Genomic DNA, 18661 nt, shown 5'->3' on the forward strand with positions numbered 1-18661 from the left:
GCTCAGATATACAGTTTGTACTGCCAGAGCGCAAAGCAGAGAGCCAGCTCTGCACCCAGAACTTTCCCACTGTATCGCCCCAGTCACCCCCCATTCCTTTCTCAGGCTCTAGCAAAAGTCTCCTGGCAACTGCTTTGATCACCCCAAAGCTGGCTGCCCCAGGCCAGCTCGCAGCAGGGATACATACAGCGCTTTGCTGGGCCTGCCTGCAGGTCTGTCAGTCACCCTCCCACTTAGCTGAGGGAGGGAAGGGCTAAGAGAGTCTAGTTAAGCCACTCAGGCAGTCTGATTACTGTCAAGTTCAGACAAGCTGTCCAACTTTCTGCAGAGGCTGGCTTGAAGCACTTGGTCACAAAACTGTTAAGGTCAGAAGGGACCTCTAGAAGTCATCTAGGAGGGTCAACTAGCACAGGTTGCTCAGGGCCATGTCCAGTCAGATTCTGAGTATCTCCAAGGACAGACACTCCATTATTTATCTAGGCAACCTGCTCCAGCCTCACTATATAAAACTGTTAGGATTTTTTTGTGTGTGTGTTTTTGTTTGGGGTTGTTGTTTTGTTGTTTTTTTTTCATTCAATGCTTAAGTGAGACCTTCTGTATTTCTTTTCCTGTGTATTGCCTGTCTAACTGCCATTGAGAAAAAAAATCTGGCTTCAACTTCTTTACTCACAGAATGACTGAAGTTGAAACCTCTGGAGGTCATCTTGTCCAACCCAGACAACAGGGCCACCTAAAGCCAGGTGCCCAGGACCATGTCCAGATTGCTTTTGAGTATCTTCAAGAATGGAGACTCCACAATCTTTCTGGGCAAACCATGCCAGTGCTCAGTGACACTCACAGTTTAAAACAAACAAACAAACAAACAACAACAAAAAAAACCAACAAGTGTTTCCTGATGTCCAGACAGACCCTCCTATGTGTGTTTGTGCCCACAGCATCCTGTCCTGTCACTGGACACCATTTAAGACTGCCTGGCTCTGTCTTCTGTGCACGCTCCTTTCAGGTATGTTATACACATTAATAAGAACCTGAACCTTCTCTTCTTGAGGTTAAATAGTCCCAGCTCTCACTGCCTCTCCTCACATGACAGATGCTCTAATCCCTTCATCTCGATGGCTCTTCACTAGACTCACTCCAGTACATCCATGTCTCTCTTGCCCTACAGAGCCCTGAATCAGACAAAGCACTCCAGCTGTTGTCTCACTAGTGCTCAGCAGCAGGGAAAGACCGTAGTCAAACTGCTGGCAAAGCTCTGTCCAACGCAGCCCAGCATGCCATTGGCCTTCTTGACTACAATGCCACATCCCTGGCCCTCAGTCAACTTGTTGTCCATGTCCTTTTCTGCAAAGCTGCTTTCCTGACAGTCAGCCCCCAGGATGTTGTGGGGTTACTCTTCCACAGGTGCAGGATGTTGCACTTCACTCTATTGAGCTACATAAGGTTTCCACCCTCCTGTTTCTCCAACCTGTCAAGGTCCCTCTGAACTGCAGAACACTTCTCTGGTGTATCAACAGCTCCTCTCAGCTTCATACCATCTGCAAGCTTGCTGATGGTGCCACTCTACCCCGCTATTCAAACCATTAATGAATATGATAACCAGTATCAGCCTCAATATTGATCCCGAGGGTGCATCATTAGTGGCTAGCCTCTAGCTAGATTTCATGCCACTGATCGCAGCACGAGCCTGGAAGTTCAGCCAGCTGTCAATATACCTCACAGTCTGCTTATCTAGTCTGCAATTCATCAACCTGTCTGTGAGGAAGTTATGGGAGTTGGTATCCAAGACCTTGATAAAGAGAAGATAAACAACATCCACTGCTCTCCCCTCATCCACGGAGCCAATCACCTCACCGTAGAAGTCTATTAGATTGGTCAGGCATGATTTCACTCAAACAACCCCTGGTACCTGCAGGGCTGTGATCCAGAATTTAAGAGCTGCAGTATTGCGGTGGAGGGAAGAGAGTGAGGAAAAGGAAAGAATACACTTTCAGTTGGTGCAGTGGTTCAGCTTAGTCTGTCTAAAATTCCAGTTTTTCCTCTCTGTGCAAAGGAGGTAAAGAGTCCATGTCTTGTAGAAAACTAATTTCAGATCTGTGCTTAAACGTTTGACAATGTCCAGCATTACCAGTTCTCCAACTAAAATCTTGGCATCAGCCAATTTCCTCCAACATGATCTGCTGCCAGTTCCCATATATGTTGCACTCAAAGCCCCTGGGGACTTTCTCTGAAGCAAGCTACACACCTAGAACAAGACTCAAGCCATTTAAGTGTCAAAGTGAAAAACTCATGCCCTCCTAAGCATCAGGGTTAACCTGCTCTCCCATCCCTCCATAGATGAAGCCAATTTTAAATTGGCATGTGAAGTCTGCCTGTGGGAAGACTTCCACCTTGTTTATCCACACCTGCCTTCCAGCAGATAAGCCACCAATTTTCCTGCTGCAGAAACTAGTGTCTGTCACACAATAATTGAAGTGATTTAAAAAAAAAAAAAAAAAGCCTGGGATCTCACAGGACCTTCAAGGGGAATAACACCACAAAAATAAAAGCCTGTCTGCTTCACACTCTCTCCCAAGCTGCCACCTCCTATCCAAGACTTAATTTTAGCAAGCTCCACCCTGGAAAGCAGAGAGGAGAGCACTGGATGCCCATGCTGGAGAGCATCAGCCCTTGTCAAGAAGCATCAGGCAGCCAGCTCTCATTTCTATTGGTAGGGGCTTGGGGAATTCCTGTGACTATGGGAATTGCACAAACATTCAATCTGGCATCTCTTGAAAGCACAGCAGCGACAGGGCTGAGACAAGAGATAGCAAGGGTTAGGTTTCCTTGATGGAGAGACGGCAGGGAAACAGAGTTACAGTCACTTCTTACACAAGAAACTTCACAGAATCTGCACTCTAAGGCCATGCAGCGCACTCTCCATAAAGTGCACAAAACACAGGGTCACAAACTCCACAGCCATTATTTTACTGCACTTGGATTCAGTTACAACAGTGACAAAAAGAGCAGCCTTTCCTCCTTCCTACCAAATGGAGCGTACCTTACGCTGGGAAGGCTTCAATCCAGGCCTCAGACCTCAGTCATGCCCCTCAAGTCTACCCCTGCATAGTACCAACACACTGAGCAGATCCCTCAATCACATGATGGTTTGGATAGTGGGCTTAAAATGGATTTTTGTTTCATGACGTGGTGTGGCGTGGAACTAGTATCTATTGACTAAGCCACAACCGAATTTCTGAGCTCATAGAAACAGGCTCATAGTTAAAGTACTGTGGCTGGTCATTAGAATGCAGATTTTCCTCCCAGCATCACCACAGCCACCTTGGGACTTTGGGCAGGTCACTTCCCCTGTGTGTGCTAAAGATTCCTACCACCTTATCTGCACAGCTGGAATACATCTGCCTAGAGACAGTTTGTGGAGACACTATGTGTTATAAGAGTGTTCAGATACCTGTGTAACAGAGAGGAGGGGGGAGCCAGAGAGAGATGGAAGTACACAGGGAACAGCCCTGACCACTCTTGGGAGCTCCACAGGGTATAGGAGGGATCCCTTGCAAGAGACAGGCAGGAAGAAGGGAAAGGCTGACAGCTGCAAGGAGATTTGGGAGTTTAGTATCATGCCAGTCACATTGGGTTATAGAAGTTAAAGCAAAATAGTTGTTTGAGTAATGTGGAAGAGTATGCAAGCAACATACATGCACACACTTACCCTGCCCCCACCTCTGCCTTGTCACCAACACCTGGACAAGCTAAGGAAAGTAGTGCCTCACAAACACACGCAGCAGGATCGGATGTGGTCGGGGGCTGGTGGAAGCTCGGAGGAAGCTCAGTTTGCAGTGTAGTAACTTCTGGCTGGGGCCCGACACACCGATTAGAGCCGAGGTGTTGGGGCCAGAATGCAGAGAGAGGGAGGAAGGCCCTGAGGACAAAAAGGCTTGATCCCTCAGAGCACTAAGAAGTAAAAAGCACCAAAACCATCCTCACCCCAAGCTCCACTACCCCAGAGTGGAAATGCCTCTATCACTAAATCTGGTTGGCAGAATTTAAAAAAAAAAATGCATGAACAAGGGGAAGGAAGCAGGCAAATAGCAAAGCCACACAGGTCAGGGCCAGGGAGCAGCAGCAGAGGCAGGAGATTTATACACATCACTGCCTTCCACAGCCTCAGAGGATGTGGCTTGCAAAGGACATTCACAGCAACACAAAACCACAAAAGCCTTTGCTTCAACAGAACTTGATTAGAAATGAGCCCAGCTGGCTCAGGTCATTTATTGCAGAAGCCTCCCTCCCTCCTCTTCAGTGTCCAGCCTCATACTGACCTACTAGGGCTTCTGCATTCCTCATCCTGCCTCACTCACATCTTCAGTGAAATTTGGCTGTTCCATTTCTGTACTACCTTCTCACAAGAGCAAAGCTAGAAAGACCTATGTGGAGAGATGTCAGGTGTCTGAGATATAGGAAAGCTCGATGGTCTCTTAGCACCAGTATTTCACAAAACATACTGCATTTTGTCAGGCTGCATTCATGGAGATCTTCCTAAATAAATTCTTAATTCTTGAAAGGCTTTTTCCTTTCATTTCCCTTTATCTGCAGTTAGGAGAAACTCTTCCTTTTGCTAAGATATGAACACACCAGCAGGATCAACTAACACCACAGCCTGGGGAGTTACTGCAGTCAGACGAGGCTCTGAATCTCTTTGGCAAACCCTTTGCCTATTCCAGCTGCATTAGATAAACCACCTAGGTATGTATTTTTGCACACAGCTGATCTCAGATGCTCCCCAGCCATAGGCCAATAAAAGTTTAATCCTATTTGCTAACCAAACAGTACATTCTGGCTGATGTTCTCTGCCAGGAATTTTAGGAAGTAAGCGAACTAGGCAACCTTGGGATTTTAGTTAGCGAGTATAGTAAATGAGTGTGTTTATTAGGTAGTTGGCATCAGCCTTAGCTAGGTCCGCAGGAACCAACTAACCTCCAGGATAAATGGCAACACTGGGATGAAGGTCCTGGTGTTCTCAGACAGCAATGTAAGTGCACGGACACAGTGCATGCGCAGAGGGTAGAAACGAGCTGTTGGTACCAGCCTAAAAAGGAAAAAAAGAAAGGATGTTAGGCTAAGCTTACACAGGAACTGTACCTGCAGCCTTCAGGAACACTTGAGAGGCTTTCCTACTCTACAAAAGAAAGGCAGCTTTAGTATCGTACAGCAAACTGTTTGAGCTGCTGAAGCTATCCCATAGTTGGAAACAAAACTCACACATGTTAAAGCTGTAACACTAAGAGACAAATTCCTGCAACCAAAGCACTAGTTCTCCAGCTTCCACTGGGAGAAAGTGCTACAAGACAAGAGCTCTGCAGATGAAGTTTACCACTGATGCTGATTAGTTACGTTCAACACTTCCAGCATTTATCCTTCCAGCACAGGTAGGTATGCAAGAAAAAATGGCAGGAACCAGCAGTAAAATGCCCATCTAAAGCAGCAAGTTCGACCAAGAAAAGGGCTCCCCCAGCATACCAGACAGACAAGAAGGAAAATGTTTCCCATTTCAGGCTATGTACCCTCTGTGTACTCACACAGTTCATGCTGTCACCTGAAGAGTGACCCTCTTCAACTGGAATGTCGCCAAGGCAGAAGAAGCTGGACTAGCAGTGATCAGCGTATCAGAAATGACAGAGTGGGAATGAGAATGACCTCCCACAGCTAAATCTGTTTAGCTCCCTCCAATCCAGAGGAGCACCTGAGCTATTCCTGTCTCCTTCAGGGAGGCAACATGTACATTTGAACAGCCAGTAATCAGCACGGAGGGCAAGAGGCCAGACTTTTTGACCTGCACTTCAAACCATTACACACTCAGGTACTAAGAAAGAAGTAGAGCTGCCTCCCTTTGTAAGGCTGGAACTGAGAAGGGTCAGCTCCCCCCAGCACCATGTAAGCCAGTAGCAGAGGGCAGAATGAAGAGATATCCCTAAAAGACACCAGATCTCATTACTGTACCACTCTAGAAACCACTCACTCTGAATGACTTGTACCTGAAGATGTGGATGCCTCCAGCATTAACAAGGGTTTTATTTTATTTAACAAAAAACTCCACAGTTCCCAGACAACAGGTTCAAGTCTGATAAATGAATGCCTCCCCTCCCCGAAGAGCTTGCTGAGCAATCCAGGAGAGCAAGAAAAAAAAAAAAAATGCTTGACCAGGCACCATAAATCACCTGCATCTCCCCCCCTCCAAATAGTGAAATAATTATCATTGGATCCATTATAGAAATAAATCTACTTTGCACCCCTGATCTGGCACCACTGGAGATGACGAAAGCCATTCTCAGGAATTAATTGATCGAGGAATAAACCTGTTAAGTGTATAGATTTACTGTAAACCAAGACCATTAATTTTAGAGTGCGCAGCGATGCAACAATCTGCTCAACTTCCCAATGGCTGGATGCACAGGGAATACAAAACACAGCTGGGTCCCAGCTCTGCTGAGGAAGGTCCAACTGCCTAGTCACTACAGGGTGCAGCCAGGGGGTTTAAACTGACTCACATTTCATCTCAGCAGAGCGCGCTCTCTAATGTCCTACCATCGCTGTCTCTTGGAATACCTGCTATATTTCTCACATGCATCCAGGGCATGGGCTGCGATGCAGAGAACAGCCTAAAGGCTTCTCAAGGCTTATTTTTACTTGCTGCAGCAACATCAGTTATACTCCTGGGTGATCACAATCTTCCTCTGGCTAGAGAGGACAGAGAAAGCTTCTTCCAACATCAGCCTCTGCCCCACCAGGACAGGTCACCAAGGAAGTTGCTCAGGGACACAAAAGCTGTGCTTGCTTCTCCACAGAGGAGGCTGTACCTGCCTTCTCCCCTATATGTGCCAAGAGATCAGAAACCAAAACTTAACAGGCACCAAAAATCCTCATTTAACTATAAGCCAAGGAGGAACCTGATTTTTATAGCTTAGACTGGAAGCAAGGTAGAAATCCAAGCAGACATGGTTAGAAAAACACTTTATGGGATGAGGGGAAAAGGGATACCAGAACAGGAGCTTCTGCAACAACCCTGCTGCAAAGAAAAACAACCATCAGCTAGGACAAATGCAAGTGCACAGATCCAAAGGATTAACTAATGGACTACAGAGGCAGAGAAAAGCACAAAGCAGAGAAAGGAAAGTGGAAATTTCCATGTTCTACTAACCCTGCAATACCTACAACACTGCCCCACTGGTCAAACTAACTGCAACCTTTCAGCTGTTTATGAGAACAGCACCGCTCATTATTACATGGCAATTCCACGAGCATACTCAGCAATGAGGCTCCTCCCAGCATCACAGAAGTCAGAAACCATCAGTTCCAGCACCTCTCCATTTAGCAGTCTAACTTCCCTGGACCACATCTTGAACACAGGTAACTGCCAGACACAGATGGGGTCCATTCCTTAAATACTTATTATTCTAAATAGTTTCAATGCATTTTATATGCCAGAAAGCAAGAAGAAGCAGCAAGAAAATGAGGGAGCTAATGTTGATTTTAGCAGTCTTCTGCTAGTTTTCTTTAATCGCTTTTGAAATTCTGTCCTGGTCCTTGCTTAGAGCAAAAAGCCTGTGATGGATGGTGGTTTCTCCCCATCCCTCTCACCTAAGAGGCCAGCGCGGTGTAAGGAGCCGACAGACAGACACCCTGCTCACTGCCCTTGCGCTGGAGCCAGGCGCCACCTCCCGGCACAAAAGGCACCGGGGGAGCCCACTCCGGCAGTACCACCCTCCAGATGCACCCCAGAGCACACCACCACATCAAGAGCAGAAGTGAAAGGAGCTATTCCAGGTGTTACCCAGCATCCTGCCCCACCACCTGGTCACATACACACCCCTCTCAAAGCTGAGCAGCCCAGAGAAACAAAGAGAGAGGTTCAGCTCAGCAGTCAGGTACTAAGCAGCCCTCAAGCAGATGTATACCCCTAAATGGGTCTTCCAGAAGTGCACAGAATGGTACATGAAGCCCTTGACCTGTAAGCTAGATTATTTTCTCCTCCCAACTCAAACACAAACAACCCGAGTTCTGCTCTAACACAAGGTTGCTACAGATGTATCTACACCAGGGATGTGGCACAGAGACTGACTGACTCTCGCTAGCCTCAGTGTGGACAGCACAGCCACCAACGCTGAGAAGAGGTTGCCTATACTCAGGAAGGAGCCACTGGGTAGCTCCTTCTGTGTAGCCCACCACTGTGTAGCCCACCATGCCACATCATTCTCACATCTGCTAACCCACCTACCCGCCTTTTATATCCCGGACACTAGCTTGGCTCAGTTAGGGTGCTATCTACTTCTATCTTCCCAACCCTAGAACCCATCTGTCAGGTTCCCAAATCTTTAAAGCCTTGTCAGACAGTAAATGTACTTCATGCCAAACAGCCCTGTCCATCACAGATACATTTTTTAGTATCTGCTGCTCCTACTAAGTTCCACCCCATTCACCTTTCCTTAGCCCCAGATAGCCAATTTATCTGCCTGGACAGGTAGAAGACTATGTAGATTCATCCACAGGACAACTGAAGCTCTACAACAGCAGTGCTAAGCAGCCTGTGCACATGGGGGATGGGAAGAGGGATGTGTATACTCTAATGATCGTTTAAATCTGCTTAACTTCATCACCACTTGGGAGTTTTTCAAGACCAGGCGGGTGGTGTTTTAAAGCCAAGAATCTGGTTAACAGCGCTAACAGGATTGCAGAGATCATGAGAGATTCAGAAATTCCCTCAATGCTCATTATTAACAGCCATTTCTAAGCACAAACATTTTGTATATAAACTGATGGGAAACAGAGAAAGAAATTCTCAGCAGGGACATACTAAAAGCAATAAATATGTCCTAGTAATTCAATTTCTAACAAATATGCACCAAAATGCATCTTCTAACTGTATTTACCGAGCTAGAGATGAGGACTTGGTTCTGTACTTTGGCATTGTTAGGTCTTGAGGCAAGTCAGTCCATTTTTCCTTGCCACTTTATACACTGGGTGGATAATCCGTCCAGGCTATTCAGACAGCAGTTTCTCTTATACAGAGAATTTAGCCTAGGAAAGAATAACCTACACCACAGCTCTGTCAGCACCTAAACCTACCAGTGCTCACAACACATCTTCAGCTGAAATACTCTAATCAAAAGCAGCTCTCAGGCGATGCCTTACAATGCGAGGTTAAATCCAAATCACGTAACTGTAACATCCCTTAGAAACTGCTCTGCCACATGAAGAAAGAGAAGTATAGCCAAAAGAAGAAAAAAATCCTACTTACTTTATACAGCCAATGATGACCTGCGTCAAAGGATAGATCAACGGCTCCATGACCTCACTGGGATAGATTGTGCTGAGAACCCGACACCAGAAATACAGACAGTGAATATACTGCCAGTTATAAACAGACTGGAAGTTTTCCTGCAGAAAAGGGAAAAACACAGGCACAAACTTGATAATGTGGCATTTGAGAGGAGCTCAGTCTGGTTTCTCTACAGGACTCATTTTATCAAGCATTCTCCAAGAGGACACTGTGTACTGTTTAGGGGAGTAACTAACATACTAGCTGTCCCTTTGATGCTAGTGGCTGACCCACCATCCAGCAAGTTGCTGTGCTGGCAACATTACGATTTGGTACTAGTTACTGCCTTGAAGGAAATAATGAGCACCACACAGACTGCTTTTCTTCACAAGCATGGCTCATTTGAGAAGGATGATTTAATGACCCAGCTCACAGCAGACAGTGGGATGTGGCCAAGCATTAGGAAACCTTTAATTGTTCCATTTACCCACAGTCCCTGTGACAGTCCCCGGTCTCCCACAGGGAGGAAGGCTGGAAAGTAGTACCCCTCTGACACCCTTGTAAATTGCCTTCTGGCCTCTACAGACCAGAGGGTGTGGGGGGGAAGGGTGTGTAAAACTACACTACAGATTCAAGCTAGAACAATTTCTTAAATTAAGCTGGATTTCCCCTCTCTGCGCTCAGATTCCTTTGGTTGCTACATAGCAGCTTGTCCTCCCAACCTGAGGCTTCGCTTCCCTCAGCTGTATTAGTTAAAACCCCCAAACAGCTGCCCTACTAACTCTGAAAGGCAGTATATTAGTGCTCATTTTAAAGATGTTACTATAAACATTCACTGTCAAAGCAAGTACCAAATGATCAACCCAACACTCCATGTTTTTGGAAAACACGCTACCCAGTACAGTTTCATTTTTTTTTTTTTTCAACTGCGGAGTAGAAATGACAGGCAGCAGGGCTGAGAACAAACTTTCAGTTCTGTCTCTCAGTCAGTCTTCATGGTTACCAACAAAACCAACGCAATAGGCCAGCAGCGTGCCTGAAATGCAATGACACACTGAGCTGGCATTTCAGGCTGGCTCATAGTATAGGTAGGTGTGGGTCAAGTCTTGCACAGATCCAAGAGACTCTGCCTTCAAGAATGTTTGGGCAAGCCCTTGCTCTCCCTGCCACGTGCTTAAGCAGCTCATAGTGCCAGATTAAATAAAAGCCTACAAGAGTGCCGGAGTCCCTTAAGGACACCCCCTTTCCAAAGAGTTCTGCAGACCCACACAGTCCCTAGAACTGCATCAAGAACCTAGGAGATCACACTTAACAAGATGCCTCAGCTCCAGCCTGTGTTTCAGACAGATTTTCAAGGCCCAGGTCACCTCCTCTTTTGCATGGATGAAGCATGATGCACAAGTCCTGAAACAAGTACAGAGCCCTCAACTGCAGCTACCAGACCAAACCTTGGAATAGGGACTTAAGCTGCAGCTGGAAGTGGTAGAGCTCTCCCAGCTCACCAAGATATACCGAGAAGCTTTGTTCTCAGCTTCTGTTGCACAGATAAGCAATCTGCTCTTGTAATCACCTTCCACAACCACCCAGTTTAAATTGGCTTATCGCTTGGATTTGTAAATTTTGGTTGTGCTGTTGTATTTAAAGTTCCTACAACCCTCCCCAGCTGTGAAATCAAGGGGATTTAGTTCTTGTCTGGGCCACAACAGAGGGTGTAAGAAGCCAATGCAATCCAATTAAGGCATATGCAGCCCAGACTTCATTTATCCCCATGTCTGAACAGCCAGGAGATTTAACTGGTCACCAATCCTGCAATGTTTGAGAGCAGCTGAACAATTAATCTATAGGGGTCTGTTTTGCTAAACATGAATAAAGCCAGGATTAGCAATCTGACTCAGATTTCCGAGGTCAGACTGGAGGTGGTTGAAATCAGGGCTGCTCCCACAAGGTCTGAGCTGCTTTGTTCAATTTAGTCCTTTAAACAGTACACACTTCATTGGAAACATACACACACCAGGATGGTTCTTAATCTTCTTTACCTTGAGGTTTTGCAACAGAGGCTGCAAATGGCAGCTTCACAGAGTGGAAAAAGGGTGCCCAAGGCAGAAGATGGAAGGTGCATCAAACACTCTTGCAAGCTGGGGAGAGAAATGTGACTCCCAACCTGCAGTTGCCTTTTCTCTCCTTCCTTGCTGAAATTCCAGACTAGCACAGGCAACTACAAGGTGACCTCTGAAGCTCCCAGCCTCTAGCAAAAAAATTCCTTGGCACATTTTAAAACAGGTCAGACACAAGTAGCGACACTTTAGAGACACTACCAAAAGCCTGGAGTACCTACTGTGATTTTCCCTTCTCCACACGTTCCCCATATGAGGGTATACTCACACCTTCCACACTGGCAGGTACCCACCTTCTTCTTTATTGTCATTGCACTACGCAAGTGAATGGCAAGCTGACGGATATAGATGAAGGCATGCTGGTAAGAGGTATGTGTGTCCAGAGCATACATCTCTGTCAGCGTGCGCTGCATGAAGTTGATCATGGGCAGGACATTGGGAGAGGTGAATCTGGAATTCTTCACAAATGCGATGTACATTTGCTGTGCAGGAAAGGATGAGATACGAACCACATGAAACAGATTACAAACATTCTTTCACTAACCCTCCCCACCCAGGTATGTCCAAACCAGGGTGAAACGTTCCTTTCATAAAGACAAGTCACTTCAATGAATATGCAGAAGTAACAGTCCAGGCTACTACTTCTTGATGGGAGACAGGAAAGAATCTGTTTAGCACAGAGCATGGAGATGCCTCTACCATTACTTCTCTGCCAGAACAGAGAACTGTGGGATGCCCTTGAGCCATACATGCTTATGGCTGGCCAGTCCTCTTTCTGTAACAGTGGTACCTAAGCAAACTGCACTTGGGAACCTCTGCTATTACCTGAAAGATCAGAGCAGCTCAATAGTGCCGAGTAGTGTGTCAGCACTTGAGGAAAGCCCTCAAGAATTGGGAAAATGTGTATTCATCCAGCAGACAGCTGAGTACCAGAGGCCCTCCCTGCTCTCCATGACCCTGTGTGCCTCCAGCAGGAAGGGCAGTAGTGGGAAGCAGGATATTACCCTGACCTAACACAGAATTTCTTCCCTGTTTAACTTACTGAAGGTAGCCAGCACCATCTCCAGCAGCTATCCTACCTAATAGGCTGCAGCTCATGCTCTAAGGTCTTCGCATAGAACAGGAGTAAGAAACGCTGCAGAGTACAGCAAGTACCAGCCTTACCTTGAGTAAGGGACTTAGGTACACCTCTTTCTTGTAGCGGCAGATCTTGTTCAGCACAAGGAAGGCCAGTACTCTTACTGTTTCCTCACCTGTGCTCCACAAATTAATTGTTTGCTGGAATGGAAAATAAAAACATACAGATAAGTGAAGGGACAAAGAGCCCTTTCCTGGTTATAGACAGGTCTGAGCTTCCCTCCTTCATGCCAAAAAAGCAAGGAGGAAGATGATACAAAGATGTCAGGCTGTATCATCACAGAATCAGTCACAACAGCGATTCTGTCCTCACACTCTACCTGTGAGACCACACAAAAGGTGAGGTTGATGTTTCCACAAGCAATAAAGGAGACTGTTCAAAATGAGCATCTCTGAAAAATACATGCACTTTTATTCATGTGCCTAAATACACATTTGAGCTTCTGAGCATAGGCACCAGCCTGCGCGTGCAACTCAATGTCCTAGGCTTTGCAAAGCTTCCTCAACCATCCACTAGACAGCAACACCACAGCAGATTACACATCTGGCCAATATATCTTCCAGCTCAACAAAAAAGTAATTTTTATGTCTTACACCGAATTCTGCAATACAGCTACACCACAATTACAGTGGTAGTATTGACTTAATTCTAGTTGCCTGCACATTCACTGTATTAATTCAAACAGTAGAGTAGCAGCAGGGTTTGAACCCAGAGACAGGACCCATGTATGGCAGCACTTATGCCGAGACACATCCTCAGTCACTCTAGTACAGACATGATGACAAGCACCCAGTCCACCATAAAAATACCAGCTGGAGAGGAGTAGGTTAGTCTACGTAGAGGTCTGGGCTCATAGACGGCCACCACTGACATGTGAACTCATCAATCTGAATTTTACACATTTCTGCACTGTATAAAGCAATCATACACTGATCTGTCACCTCAACTTTTTGAAAAGCAAATTAATAGATTTTGTTCTTCCCAGGCCTGCCTGCATTTGCCTGTTCAGAGCATAGATTCACTTGGACTTGTCTGGCCCTACAGGAAGCATCTGGTAGAGTAGGACCACAATCATGGCTGATGCCTCCAAAAACTAGTTACCTTATCTGTGCTAATGAACTGTACAGGACATCAGAAAGATTCCAGCTACAGGGCTGTAAAAGCCTACTCAAAAATCCCTACTGCAGCAGTAAGCAGACTGCTAGACCTTCAGATATGAGGTGTACCAGCCTCCCATCTCTGTATACCAGTCATCTTTATCATCAAAGGGTTCCCAGCCTCATTTAAATTTTGTCACAGCTTCTCATTTAAATGTGACCCTGTTGCCCTCTTCTGTTCTTTCACGCCTCCTTTGTTGTTCTCAAGTGCTCAGCAGTTGGGACTAAGTTTCTGCAAAAATATTCCACCCCCAGCTCTTGAGAGTGAAATGCTATCACAGACATACACACAGACTCAACACACAGGCAGCAATTACTCCATCTGCTTCCCCAGAACATCCCCGTGTTGCTTTCATGGGGATTAGCAGCAGCTACCCACAGACACATGCCCACTCACCTCGGTGTGGGCATGGTTTATGGCACCTAGAAGGCCTGTAAGAGAATCAGGAGTCCTTTCCAGGACCAAAAGAAAAGCAAATGAATGGGGAGTACAAGAGAATGAACTACCATAGGATCCAGGCCAAATACCATGAGAGGCTCATCTAAAGGGGTAAAGAAAGTACCTCAGATCCAAATGACATATCACAGCAGATCCCCTTACCTTGAGAAGTACACGACACTGCTTTGGAAAGGACAAATAATAAGGCACTATAGAATTGACATGCTGAAGGACTGCTGCACCAACTGAGGCTTCTGTTAAACAAGACAGGAGCTATGGAGGGAAAACAAAACACAGTCACATTTAGCGTGGGAATCACCTCTTCTTTTATCATTAAGCATCTGTATTTTGCTGTTTCCCAGTATTTCTGTGTTACCAAAGGACTGGAAAACCAGCCTTCCCTAGGAAGGCTCAAACAAACCCATAAAACCATTATCAGGAGAGGAACAGACACATGGCAGGTTAAATAACCCACCTGAAAGTACCTCATCCTGGTAAATGTGAGCTCAGGCTACTGGACCTGGATGGCTAATAGCACCTGAGCTCACCACATAAAAGTCACTAAAGCCTCACTTGTGTATACTGCAAAAGCTAAGTGGATATACAGTTTAAGACATCTTACAGATGGCATGGCACCCATGCCTGTCATCTCACTACAAATGGTCAAAGCACGATGAAGACACCCTCAGTCTACACAAGACTTAGAAACAGACCATCTGGGCTATCTCATAACTTACTGGATTTCACTAGGATTTCTCTAATGGGAAGCTGGAATACCACTGGGTATCAAGAGGCAAACTCTAGCTCAGGGAAAAGGTTAGACAAAGTATTAAGAAACAGTATCTTTGTATTTCCAGATTGTTCAGCTCAGTTCACCTGGAGCCAAACCCAGAGATGTTTGCAGTTTCTAAAGAAAATTATAAACTCAAAGTCCCTTAAATTTGTGAGAGGTTCTGCCTGATGCAGTGTCCCCTCTTGCCTGCAGTTCCAGTTGCTGGAAGCAGTGGCATTTTTTTCTACTTTTAACTTTCTTCCTCATTCTCCTTCTTGCACTACAAAGATTCTGGACTGAGCAGGTCCCTTTTGCGAAGTCCCTCACACCCCAAAAGGAAAGTAAAAGGTACTGTTCACAAACTACAATGTCATAAAAACACTGTAGTGAAGCCTGGGACCGAGGGCACTCAGAAGTAAGCACAGGACCAGGGCTTACTTCAATGGGACTGCATTGAAAGCTTTCCCTTTTCTACTGCAATCTTCTGCTGCTGGCAAGAAGCACCACAACTTGAGAAAAAAGCTCTACTGATCAAAATGCTTTTTGCTAAGTCATTCTGCCAGCTTCCAGCTAAGAGACATCAGCACTTTTTTTTTTTTTCTTTCCTTATATTCCCTTCCCTCAGCTTCTGAAGAATGATTATTTCAATAATATTGTTTGTTTTTACCACTCCAAATTTGGTAATGCATGATGAAGCACACAAAAAATTTAACAGGAGGCAGCAATTTCCTTCAGAAATAATCCATGAATTCTCTGAAACACCAGACATCAGCAGCTTTGGATAGATATGACATCCTAGCAGGATGGAGCATAATTATACTTGGAGATGTCATATGCGAGGTTATCAACATAACAACTTCCTAGTATTTACTACAAGAAGTGGCAGGATCATAGTGCCAAAAATTGAATTAAAGCACAATACAGGAGCACAGCACTGCAAACTATGTTAAAGCCTGTTAAGTATTAATTTGTCAGACAAACTAAGCCAGAAAGAACTGCCAGAACGTTAACCCAGCCCTTCTTTACAGGCTACCTATTTTGACCTAGCCATCCTATGACCTCCAAATTGTTACAACCAAATACTTCCAAAACAAGACAGGGAACTGGATGGACACACAAATCTCAGATGCCCAGGGCTCTGAGACTCAGCAAGTCTGCTTCTGCCCACCACAGTCTAAGCCAGTAAGTCTTATTTATTCTCCACTACAGAAGGCACAGAAATCAATATCCAAGGTTCCTAGTATTGGGATGACCTGAAAGTTGCCCTCAAACTGGAATAACTGTCTTTCCAAAGGGAAAAGCACTTGAGGCTACATTGTTACCTGCTTTGTTAATTATCTTCTTGATCATTTGGCTCTCCTTTCAGCAGTGTTGTTTACAGATGCAAAGGCCCATCTGCCTCATTCCAAAAGTATCCTGAACAAAAGCCCAGCAAGGCAGAGACCAACCCCAGTAACACAAATGTGCTGAAATTTCTTACTTGAATGGTACAGCTGAGGTACGCTTTTACATCCAGTCGCACTTTGCTCCAAAGCGGGCTGGTGGAAGGAAGGACCATTCTGGAAATGAGCGAGAGTTGGGTTTAGCTTTAAAAAAGCCCATCAAATAAAGATTTCAGCAGCACAAAGAATAGAGAGTTCAATTCCTTGATACTGACAGTGAGTAAAAACTGCTTGCAACACAAGAACTAAGAGAAGTAACAATTTTGTCACGGGTGAAAAGTACTTCTACTATGTAAAAACTGCCTGAAGCACAGCATTAGAAAATTCAATTCAAAGAGCTTCCCAGCAGAGTACCTAGATCTCTGAAAGTGTGATACAGGGAGCTATGACAGCCAGAAAGCCTGGTGGAGACCTGAATCTCTCACACTGATATTTCTAGTCAGGCATTTTGCAGCCACTGCCCAAGAACAGCGCAGGCTGGCTTGTAGCAATAAAGTCTATTTTTGTGATCTAACTAGTTGTAAGACATTTTTTCTGTCTCTTCTAAACTTTTGACACTGCACTCATGAAGCCGTGCCCCCAGGCCACCCCAAAATTCAGACATGGTCTGTACATGTCAGGCCTAGGGAGGAAAGAGACTGATACTTACACAAAGAAATGAAATTTACTTCTCTGACTAGGCACCACTGTCTACAAGGAATCTAAAGTTTAGGTCACCCTTCCCTTCATCTGTGACAGGGAAATTAAAAATAACTGCCACAAAAATTATCCTGGAACTGAAAGCGCTTCTGAAAGGCACTCAATACTCACTGTACCCAACAATGGGAAAACCAGAAGAGCTCAGAGTATGAAGTAAGTAATAGAACTGTGTCACAGAACTGAAGCTTCTGTGAATGTCTAGTAGGAAACAGGCACAGAGACTAAGTAAGGCTGCTCCAGCTTGCAAAACATACTGGGAACTTCACAGCTTATTTTATGAAACTGGGCTTATAGCCCCCAGCTATGGCACTGGTTCACCCAGCAGTAGTTCAGACTGGTACTTACTGAATTCTCTCACCTTTTTCCAGCTGCTGCTGGGTAAGCCATGCTGTTACCTATTCAATTATGTGCCCAGCCCGACTCTGAAATGCTTTAAGCATCAACCCACAAAATAGCCAGAGAACTCCCAGCTCCTAGGCAGCAGCTGAGATTTCAAAACTGTCATTCCTCCTCTCTAGTCAAATCAAATTGCATCAGCAAACGTGACTGAACCAAGGTACTGGACCAATGCCGTCATTCTGGAGAAATATGAGCTGCACCATTCTTTGCCCGGTTGCATGGTTGTTTCCATTCCATCCATGCTCTCACAGTGAACAGCTCAAACTCAAATGATCCAGCTCTCTCAGACCACCAGTCTCTAAGCCATAATACAGCTGCTAAAGCCCTGGATTAAATAGTCACACACTTGTGACACTGACTACATATAGGCAGAAGGTTTAGTCCCTTCCTCTGAAAACCAACTCACAATGCTCCTGAGGGCAAGCATATGCAGCTCCAGATCTCTTTCCGTTGAAGCCACTTGTCCTCTGCAAATGGCTGGTGTCTAGTATTAGAGGACATATTTCAGTGGAAGAAAGGAAGAACATGGCTAAGATGACTGTGAATATAATCAGGCAACTTTGCTAGTGTTTGGGAAGAGCTGCCATCTTTTTCCAGCTTCACAGCCAGGCTGCAGTTATGAAAAGCCTCACCCACCTTTCTCTCACCTGCAGTTCTCAAGTCTCCTCAGACTTACTTTAGTTTGTTCTTTGGAGCTTTCAGAAGAAGCACTTTCTGCAGGCAGCGGAAGAGATCCCGGACACAGAAGGATACAAGGGCATTGAACACTGGTTAAAAAAAGTCAACAAAGCATTTGTAAATTATCTTTCACATATTCCTGATTTCTCAGCTAATCTGAAAAGAGCTCCTCAAGGAACTGAGGCCAGTAATTCCCATAGCAGAACTATTGTGTTTCCTCAAGCTTCCAGAAAACACCAGTTTGTCTTACCCTAGACTTTTTTTTCTCTAGACAGCAAGATTACAACTGACAGCCTTCCAGCACAGGAGTCATCTCTTTGCTCTCTGAGTAAAGAGCACCAAGCACAAAAGCAGCCTGACCCATGACTAGGAGTCTACCACCATTCTCCCCCCAAAACATAATGAAAATTAAAGGCACTTTTTAATAAAAAAAGTCACAGAAATTGACAACATGGGAATTCTATATAATCCCTTGCATTAAAGAATGAGATTTTACCAAAAACAATGAAAGAG

At 45.2% G+C, this 18661-nt stretch overlaps 1 protein-coding gene across 1 annotated transcript in view; it reads right to left on the reverse strand.

Annotated features, from left to right (window-relative positions):
- Positions 1–18661, reverse strand: part of NOC2L (NOC2 like nucleolar associated transcriptional repressor) — a 52768-nt gene that overhangs the window by 30318 nt on the left and 3789 nt on the right. The window contains exons 6-12 of the mRNA XM_056333046.1: positions 18147–18237; positions 16411–16489; positions 14321–14431; positions 12589–12702; positions 11718–11906; positions 9290–9429; positions 4972–5083 (exon numbers count right to left, since the gene is read on the reverse strand). Of these exons, the coding sequence (XP_056189021.1) occupies positions 4972–5083; positions 9290–9429; positions 11718–11906; positions 12589–12702; positions 14321–14431; positions 16411–16489; positions 18147–18237 (836 nt within the window). The remainder of the gene's footprint in view (positions 1–4971; positions 5084–9289; positions 9430–11717; positions 11907–12588; positions 12703–14320; positions 14432–16410; positions 16490–18146; positions 18238–18661) is intronic.

This window comes from Falco biarmicus, chromosome 3, assembly GCF_023638135.1.
Source record: "Falco biarmicus isolate bFalBia1 chromosome 3, bFalBia1.pri, whole genome shotgun sequence".
Classification (NCBI taxonomy): Eukaryota; Metazoa; Chordata; class Aves; order Falconiformes; family Falconidae; genus Falco; species Falco biarmicus.